Genomic DNA, 9610 nt, shown 5'->3' on the forward strand with positions numbered 1-9610 from the left:
AAATTGTTGACTATAACACTTTCCAATAATATACCAAGAGACACAAGATAATAACATAACACATTTTAAGTGATTTATCTATACATGTTTGTGTTATTCTGGCTTAATTCATGGCTCTTGGCTATGAAGAAGAGTGGTTAGTGGAAGTGTGATGTGTTGGTGGCCCTCCAAATTTACAACAGTCCTAACTTATTATCCACCATTATGGATATGGTATGTCAACACAGAGTGTGCAGGGATGAAGTGTAGTTATACTCAGCTGTGTTTTTATGCCCTGAGCCAGTGACAGCTGTGTCCGGAGGCATTATGTTTTCAGGTTGTCCTTAAGTCTGCCCATACACTCGTCTGCACCATTCTTGGGAATGTGATATCTCAGTAACGCCTTGAGGGAATTCTTCAAATTTGGTAAATGTTCACTTGGAGTCAAGGACGAACTGATTATATTTTGGTGGTCAAAGATCAAAGGTCAGGGTCACTGTGACCTCACAAACCCCATTTTTGACTCTCTTAAATGTGATATCTCAAGACGGCCTTGAGGGAATTTCTTCAAATTTGGCAAACTTGGACTCAAAGATGAATTGATAAGATTTTGGTGGTCAAAGGTCAGCATCACAGTGACCTGGTGCTCTTGTGAATGTGATGTAATGCATACTGTGTAACACTTCTTCTTCAGGTACACCACAAGTCCCTGAGTCTGGGAGAAGTGTTGGATGGTGACAGAATGGCAGAGTCATTATATCACATTCGGTTCAGAGAGATGTGGAGAAAAAACTCTTTGTCAGCTCACTCTTTCAGAGAAACAGGTATTTATTTACACAAGTAGGGAAATGTTTGAACTTAACACTCTGTATACTACATTTTTGGTTAAGTCGTTAAACAAGTGGCATGTGATCCACGGTGTATGTTTTTTGTGTTAGGTGGACCAGCTTCGTGAAGCCATTGAGGAGCTGTATTACTTTGAATTTGTCCTGGATGACATACCAATCTGGGGGTTTGTGGGATACATAGAGGAGAGCGGCTTCCTGCCTCACAGTCACAAGGTAAACATGTTGTGTTTCTGATGGTTTGTGGGATATGTGAGGTAGACTGAAATGTGTGAGAGAGATACAGAAAATGGCGGAGATTCATCTTCATGCTAAGTCACTATTTCAGCGGAACCTCATTCAGTTTCAAATTGCAGTTGCAGCTGTCACCTTCTTATCTTCCCTTTCTTCCTCTTCTGTCTCTGTCTCTCTCCTTCCCCCAACAGGTGGGTTTGTGGACTCACCTAGATTTCAATATTGAGTACAACGGCAACTCAGTGATATTCGCCAATGTCTCAGTAAAAGACGTCAAACCTGTTCCCTGGAGGGAGGGGGCAGGTGCAGCGGTGGGTGGCGTTGGTTTGGGCGAGGGAGCCTGACTGTCACCCACACCTACAGTGTGCGCTGGTTCGAGTCCCTCTGCCTCACGCCCGAAGAGCTGAGCGTCTCCGAGACCTACTCATTCTTCCCCAAAACACTGGAGATCCACTGGCTGTCCATCATCAACTCACTGGTGCTGGTGGTGCTGCTGCTGGGCTTCGTCATCATTATCCTCATGCGGGTCCTTAAGAATGACTTTGCCAGGTCAGTAAGCAAAGCAGCGGCACAGGAGTCAGTTCAGTTGATGGTGAATGGATTCAAATTTTTAATATGAAAGGCTAAACCAAATTGAATGGCCTAAGACTCTTAAATGCAGTCATTAGAAGTTTATTTTTTTTCATAATGCAGTCACTGATTTCTTTGCCACTGCATGTCCACTGTTTGAATATAGAACAGGATTATCAAAATGTATCCTTCAGTAAACAGGAGTGTGTTTAGTGTTTGAACAGTTTGTCAGTTAAACAACATAAAGTAAACAACTACAATTTTGATAACCTTTGTCATTTTGGAAGATTAAATGCTAAACCTTATATCTGGGATGTAAGATTTGCTGCTGTTTTTTTTGATGTTTTGGGGGTTTTAGGTGTTTGTCTGCCAGAGTAAGCAATTTGAAAATGTCACCATGCCATGGGCGACCTTTTCACAATTTGTGGAGTAAAAATAGGTTAATCAGGTTAATCCTGATCCGGGCCAGACCCTTGCTGCACGCATCCCCCTACTTTCTACTATCTTTACTGTCCTATCAAAAAAAGGCATAAAGCCCAAAATATTATATATATAAAAAAACAGCCTAATCAGTGATAAAAATAATCAATATTTGCTCTATTTGTACTAGCTATAATCAGGTGGAAACAATCTAGTTTTCTCATGTTTGTTGCTTTACTCAATTTTTTAAACAGGAATTCATTCAGTTCCAGGTGGCATTAAAATGTAAAATGTTATAAATTTGGCTTTTGGGGTTTCCAAATCATCTATGCAAGATAAGTTGTTAATTATGCATAATATGTACCTATTATAGCCTTTGCCTCCAGCATCTTACCTTCTTACAGGCTGTTAGGTAGTATAGAGTATAGAGTTTTTTAGAGCCTTATATTTTTCTCTTTTTATGACAAATTATAAATTTTACCAGAGCTGAATTGTCCATAGAGGTCTGTAGAGAAGTGTTGTGGTCTTTCTGTTTGGATTTTAGGATTCTAATTTTCCTGGGTGAAAACACTTTACCCTCACCTGTAGGTACAATGTGGAGGAGGAGGGTGGCTGTGATGATTTGGACCAGGGAGACAATGGTTGGAAGATTATTCACACTGATGTCTTCAGGTTTCCCCCTTACAAAAGCCTGCTGTGTGCCGTGCTGGGAGTGGGGGCTCAGTTCCTTACCCTCGCCACAGGTGAGCATTCATTCTCAAACACACACAAACAACTGCAGACTAGTGCTCTGAACACCACTGACCCAGAGCAACAGTCTTTGTATTGAATACCAGAGTGTGTGAGAAACCTGATAAGGACAAACGCAGGTTATATGTGCAGACCTCAAATGCAAGTGTCTCTTCGTTCCCGTAGGGATTATTGTTATGGCGTTGCTGGGAATGTTCAACGTTCACCGCCATGGTGCCATCAACTCAGCAGCTATCGTCTTGTACGCTCTGACCAGCTGTGTGTCAGGGTACGTCTCTTGCAGTTTCTACACACAGATCAATGGCCAGCGCTGGGTGTGGAACATCATCCTCACGTCGTCTCTCTTCTCTGGTGAGTCTGACGAGAGGTTTGTGATCACTTCACACTGTGGTTGTAAGAGCAGAGATCAAGTTGTTCAATTAAATATGCACTCTGGCACATAATGCTTTCAAGTCTTCATAAGTAAGTAAGCCTTGTTTCATTCTATTAATTAATGCCAGTCCTTAAGTCACTTGGTCATTAATTCCCACAGCTCCTCTGTTCCTGACGTGGAGTGTGGTGAACTCCATCCACTGGTGGAGCGGCTCCACTCAGGCTCTGCCGGCCACCACCGTGCTCCTCCTGCTGGGTGCCTGGGTGCTGGTGGGCTTCCCCCTCACTGTCATTGGTGGCATTGTGGGGAAGAACAGAGCCGGCAGCTTCCAGGCGCCGTGCCGCACTCGCAACATCCCCCGACAGATCCCCACGCAACCCTGGTACAAACACACAGCAGTGCACATGGCCATCGGTGGCTTCCTGCCATTCAGGTGAGCTGTCATTGAGCGGGGGGCGGGGCTTCACTCTACCCCAGTAGAAAACTGTGAGAGTATGGCCTCTTTAATTCCATTTTGATTCCACTAATTCCTCCCTTCTATCAATTGTCTCTCTCAGTGCCATCTCAGTGGAGCTGTACTACATCTTTGCCACTGTTTGGGGCAGAGAGCACTACACCCTCTACGGCATTCTGCTATGCGTCTTCGCCATCCTCCTCTCAGTGGGCGCTTGTATCTCCGTGGCCCTCACCTACTTCCTGCTGTCAGGAGAGGACTACCGGTGGTGGTGGCGGAGCGTGTTGAGCACAGGCTCCACAGGCCTCTTCATTTTCGTCTACTCCGTTTTCTATTACCGGAACCGGTCGTCCATGAGCGGCCTGGTTCAGAGCACGGAGTTCTTCGGCTACTCTCTGCTCACGGCCCTCGTCTTCTCGCTGATGCTGGGCAGTGTGGCGTTCTGGGCCTCACTGGCATTCATTCGCTACATCTACCGTAGCCTCAAGATGGACTAGACATGAAATGCGTGCGCATACACACAGCTAAAAACAAACATTTCCTCATAGCACACATGGACAACCTTCATTCTCCTCTCTTGCTCTTTCAATCATACACACAGATATACACAAGCCTTTTATGGGGTTGGGAGGAGAATTCAGGGCCTTTACCTTGATTTGACAGGAGCTAATAATTGAACTACGGGAGCTATCATTGCTGGAATAAGACTGTTGGTTAACTGGATGGATGGACAGATAGAGAGCAAGTAGGGGAGGGGTTATATTTTCTCTGTCTGGGTGTGTGTGTGTGGGGGGGGGGGGGGGGGGGGTAAAATGTACTATGAGATACGTGAGTGAGTGGATTTAATCATTGTACGATGCAGCGTGGCATCATCTGCTCTGGTTCTTACTTCACGGTCTATCGAGGCTTAGCAGGATCTACACACTCTTTATTTCCCACAGTACACTGGATACCCACTGAGACAGCTGACTCATACTGTAGTGTTGTCAAATTATGCAGTAGTGTTATTACTGGCAACAATACCCCCACCCCACCACACACATAAAATTGTGTCAAACTATTCAAATGTAATATTAAAATGGTGTTTTGCACTGGTCCTGTTAAGTTCGATGTAGCCTTGCAGTGGGTAAGAGGACTGATGCCTTTTAGATTGAAGAGTGCTTGCAAAGTGTTGGTGATGGGAGCAATATCGTTATTGTGTTATGGTCACCACTGACTGTGATTTTGGTTCTATTGTAAATACTGTCTTTTCAATAAAGTGTTTTTAATACAATACTACCAGCAAACAACTCTGGGATGATTTTTTTTACCCAGGAGTATATTTCATTTAATTATTTTATAAAGGCCTACTGAGTCTTGATGGCAAGCATACAAAGCAGTTTTGCATTGCATTTACTTGTAACCACAACCCTATAGGTAATGTCAGAGGAGGTGCTTCCAATTAGCTTAGCTACTAATGACATGTCACATCTATCCCATTTATTCAATCACAAAAAAAAGAGTGAAATATTATGTAAAATGTATGTCAACAAGGTTACCATATCATCATGCTCACAGCAAAACAAAGTGAAATGAAGACAGTCTTTCAAGTTGCTGGTTTGAACAAGTATTTATAGAAAAAAAAAAAAAACATTTGTTGAAACGTGTGCACATCAGATCTGTATCAGTACTTTGCCTTAAACATTTCCAAAAAAGAGAAAAACGTAATACAAAGAATGAATCCAACACGGAGTAATCTAGTATCACCAAGCGCAAAGAACATACCAACATACATTAAATAGTTGCATATAAAAATAAAACTTCAAGATAAAAAAGTAAAATACTTTCGAACAGGAGTATGAACAAGGTATATGTACACCCAGCCTGTCAAAAATGACCTCAGCTAATTACAAACTACAGTCAGGAAGCTTGAGAGGAACGTAAACATGGCTGTTTGGTAACATTTACAGAAGTTTTTATGCTCATCAGCTCAAACATCAACTACTGGCCGCCGTTATGTGCAATGGCCGTGTTTAAGGAGCTTCGGCTGTTGACGGGCTCCTCGTCTTTGTTTTCAAAGCTCATGTCGTGACCGGCGTTATTTGCAGTGGATGGGTTGAACGCATTGGGGTTGTATTCATAATGGCTGACGCCTGCGGGCATGGACCAGCCGGTTGCCTGAGGCCTGGTGGGCACTGCAGTCTGGGATGAGGTGGAGGACCAGGAGGGGTAACCGGCAGATCCAGCAGTGCTGCCCATGGTGGCTAGGTAGAAGGCCAGGTTCTGTGGTGCAGTCTTCTTAAAAGCTGCCTCCATCATGTGCTGGTTGTAATGCTCCTTGAGCTGTGGCTGGGCCTCTCCCTTATACTGGGAGACAGAACAAATTAATAACCAAAATAATATGTTGAAGGAGATAAAATGCATTTGTATATATGTGTATCCATACCAACAAAATGTATTAGCTACTTACAGATGGGATGTGTGAGGGAATGTTGGGGTATATGGTTCCATGAACTGGGCTGTCCTTGTTGATAGTATAGCGCTCAGACACCCAGCTGGTATCCTTCTGGTGCCTCCTTAGCTTCATCCTTCGGTTCTGAAACCAAGTCTTCACCTACAAACAAGACGAAGGAGATCCGTGTCAGTCAGAAAGTAAACATGTATTCAATTCTGTTGTGCTGGTGATCCCTATATAAAAAAAACTTCTCAAGTCCCTCACCTGTTTGTAGGTCAGTCCTGTCAGTTCAGCAAGGTTCTTCATTTCGGCTGGGGTGAGGTACCTCTGAACACTGAAACGCTGGACAAGAGCATTCATCTGGCTCTCTGAGAAAGCTGCCCGGACCTTTCCTTTAGTGTTACTTACAGCAGTAGTGCTTGGCTTATTAGGGGTGGTTAAAGGTACATGTAGAGAGGTGATGTTGTTGGTGCTCTCATTCCCTGCGACAAAGGTCTGTGGCTCTTCCACAAGAGGACTGGAAACATCCTTGTCGGGATCAGGGCTCCTGCTCCTCGTCTCATTGTCGAGATCTTTCTTTGTCCACGTAGCAGGGTCCGTCTGGGGCAAACTTCCCTCTCTGCCGCTGCTACTGCTAGAGGTCCATGAGACTAAGTGAGGGGGAACAAACAGGGACTAAAGTGAGCACGACTCCATGTTGTAAACATGGATCAGAACAATTTGTCAAAGCATGGGCATTTAGACTAGGGAGTCATCACTACAGTATACTGAACATTTTCTATAACGTGTAAATAACACAAAACAGTTTTTTGTGGATTTTTGTGGAATCCCATTTGTTGGACTAGACTGTGCTATTTCTGAAGTGTGGACCAGCTTCCTGAAAAGCTGGTCACACTATGGGAAAGTTGGAAGGTGCTCCTGTTGCTTGTGGCTCCAAGTTCAATTGATGCCCCGTTGCTTTGAGTGAAATTTGTGGCTGTGAATGTTCTGTCCGTTCATTTCTACTGCAAACGAATCATTGAATGTTTCGGAGATTATGAGACAAGAGTAAATTCCAGATGGAGCTGAAACGTTTCGACGTATCTACTTCGCCTAGTTATCTACCAAAAAGGTAAGCGCAAAATATAACAGTCGTAATAAAATATGTTGCACTGCAATCCCACCAATTAATGTAAATTATGCCATATTTCCATTAGCAATTCATTTGCTTTATCTCGAATTCTGTCGCGAGATGAGGGCACTTGGCTTTTGCCGAGCGAAATTAGTGGCGGGATATTTGGAAAACCCTTTTAAAACCAAGATGGAACTGAGTTGGAGTCGGTGGTCAAATATGGTAGAAGAGGTCATCGCTTATATCATCCAAATGGGAGACGTAAGCACCGACACGTTTCTTACATCTGGGTATAGGTAATAGTACAAGTTCCCACGGGGCCACTGTGGTTGGCTGACTTTATGTGAAATGATTAGCTCCTTCGCAAAATGCTAAGAGTGGGTCAGAGTAATACCTGGTGAGGTATGCGCCTCGGAATCACTGGTTGAATCGCTCCCGGCCCGTCGGGCCTCATTTTCCCGTGCATCGTAAGCAGCCCGGTGTTGTCTGGCCAGGAGCAAACGACCTGCCTGGGTGTCACCAATGTAGACAACGCCGGAACCCTGGTAGTGGTGATGACCGTTCACGACATGCTGCTCCGGGCTGCCAGGTGGAGACTCTTCCAGGGTTCTGGCAGTGGTGGCGTAGTAGGCCTGCGTTACCCCGGTGTTGTAGCTGCTCAGGTCCGTGACTCCGGCCTCGCCCCAACAGCTCAAGTTCCCGTGGTTTTGCTCGGGCCCAGGCTGGTACACGAGGCCGTAGGCATATGCGTGATAAGAGGGGTTGTAGTTGTAACTTATCTGTGCCTTCCAGTCTGTCATGTCTTTGGCAGAAATTTGAGCGGCGATAAAAACGTTAAAAACGCCAAAAAAATATACAAGAGGAAACCGAGAATTGTTGCCAAAATTGCTTAAAACCCAGCAGGGCAGACCGCACGAGCTGAGGGGAGCGAATAAACGCAGGCCAATCAACTTCAAAACTTGCGCGTACCCCCCCAGAGCCTGTTTATAGAGATTCACTGCTTGTGGGTGTGTGCAGGAGTGTAAGTGGGTGTTTTGATTTTAGCCAATCTCCATTGGCGGCAGCAAACCCATTTTATTGGCTACCTAGGTTAATACTCGGCTTTTAAAATGTGTTTCAGGTAGACCAAAAAAGTAAGTAAAGTTTGAAAAAAGTTTTCAAATATCAACCCTTTTAGTGTCATCTCACTTTGCCACTATCAATGAAGTGAAATAAATTTCAAAATGTTTAAATTATTTATAGGAACACTGCATATCAATAATTATTTGTATTTCTCTTCACAAAGGATAAGGTAACTCGGGTGGACTGTAATGATTTCTAGCAAGGCTGGATTACCAAAATAGACTAAAATCAGCCTTGGAAAGCTTATTTTTGGCTGATAACTGTGCTTACTTGGTGCTTATTGCTAAACTAATTTGTATTTTATTAAGTTGCCACACAGTGCACTTTGGGCCATGGGATATTCCAGCATGGGAACACTGTGCACAAGCCACAGAAAGTGGGAGGAAAGCTCAGCAACTGTCCCTTTACACAGCTTTTGAGGCTCAGATAATTACTGCTGATGGTGTTTGTTTGTTTTTGTTTTAGAAACATATCTTCAGCTATCAGATGCATTCTTTATTTCCTCAATTAGGAAAGGGCAGCGCTCTAACTATTTGATTATGGAGTTCAGGAAAATAGGATATTTTCTGGTATCTTCAGAGTTGGTGTATGAAATGAATTTCCCTGTCTGGATGAATCTATTGTGCAGCAAAGCATTTACCTAAGCAGTACCAAACAATTTTACATTCTCCTCTCATTGCTCCAAAAATCAGCATTTGCACATTAAACATAATCAAATAAAGTTCTAGATAACCTAGTGCTTAACCCTTGAACAGCTGCCTGCGGTTTTCATGAGACTGAGTCACAGATCAACAGACTAAATATAGTTGTGTGTCTCAAGCATGAATAGTTTAGGAACCACTAATACTTCTTATTGTTAATGATCAGTAAATCAGTAATTTAAGATACATAGTGTTTATATACAAATATTTAATTCCTTCACTTTGCATCAAAGGGTTCAAAGACAGACTATAGCTCCAAATCCAGAGACCCCCCTATTGTGTACAGTGGGTTGGACATGTTGGTGCAGAGTGCTTTTTCACACATTTGCTGTCCTTTTCACAAAGATGAATTAGATTAGCCTGCACGTTACCTTCCATTTGGTTGTTTGTGTTCCTCCCTCTTGGCTGTATTGATGTGGTAATGATTCAGTTAGTGGTGAAATGATGTGAGAACACTGAGTCTAATGGGTACATTAGCATTTCTACTGATCTCTGCTAGACAGGGTGTTTTTGCCTGATTATGTATGAGAGAAGACATTCAGGAGGGGGTTGGTGGTGTGGGCGTGTATGCAGGGTGGGTAAACAGGTGTGCAGTACATTCGAAATGGTGTTGAGAA

At 43.6% G+C, this 9610-nt stretch overlaps 2 protein-coding genes across 3 annotated transcripts in view; one reads left to right on the top strand and one right to left on the bottom strand.

The window, feature by feature from the left end:
* Positions 1–8164, bottom strand: part of nanog (nanog homeobox) — a 24262-nt gene extending 16098 nt beyond the window's left edge. Inside the window, exons 1-4 of one of the 2 annotated variants that reach the window (XM_018670379.2) lie at positions 7565–8164; positions 6324–6709; positions 6075–6218; positions 5191–5971 (exon numbers count right to left, since the gene is read on the bottom strand). In XM_018670379.2, the coding sequence (XP_018525895.1) occupies positions 5606–5971; positions 6075–6218; positions 6324–6709; positions 7565–7970 (1302 nt within the window). In that variant the 5' untranslated portion in view covers positions 7971–8164 and the 3' untranslated portion in view covers positions 5191–5605. Of the gene's footprint in view, positions 1–5190; positions 5972–6074; positions 6219–6323; positions 6710–7564 lie in introns of those variants that run through there. The other variant, XM_051066940.1, reaches the window with a different exon arrangement.
* Positions 1–9610, top strand: part of LOC108900801 (importin-4) — a 50235-nt gene that overhangs the window by 10203 nt on the left and 30422 nt on the right. The window lies entirely within an intron of this gene.

Source organism: Lates calcarifer, linkage group LG24 (genome assembly GCF_001640805.2).
Source record: "Lates calcarifer isolate ASB-BC8 linkage group LG24, TLL_Latcal_v3, whole genome shotgun sequence".
Taxonomy (NCBI): domain Eukaryota; kingdom Metazoa; phylum Chordata; class Actinopteri; family Centropomidae; genus Lates; species Lates calcarifer.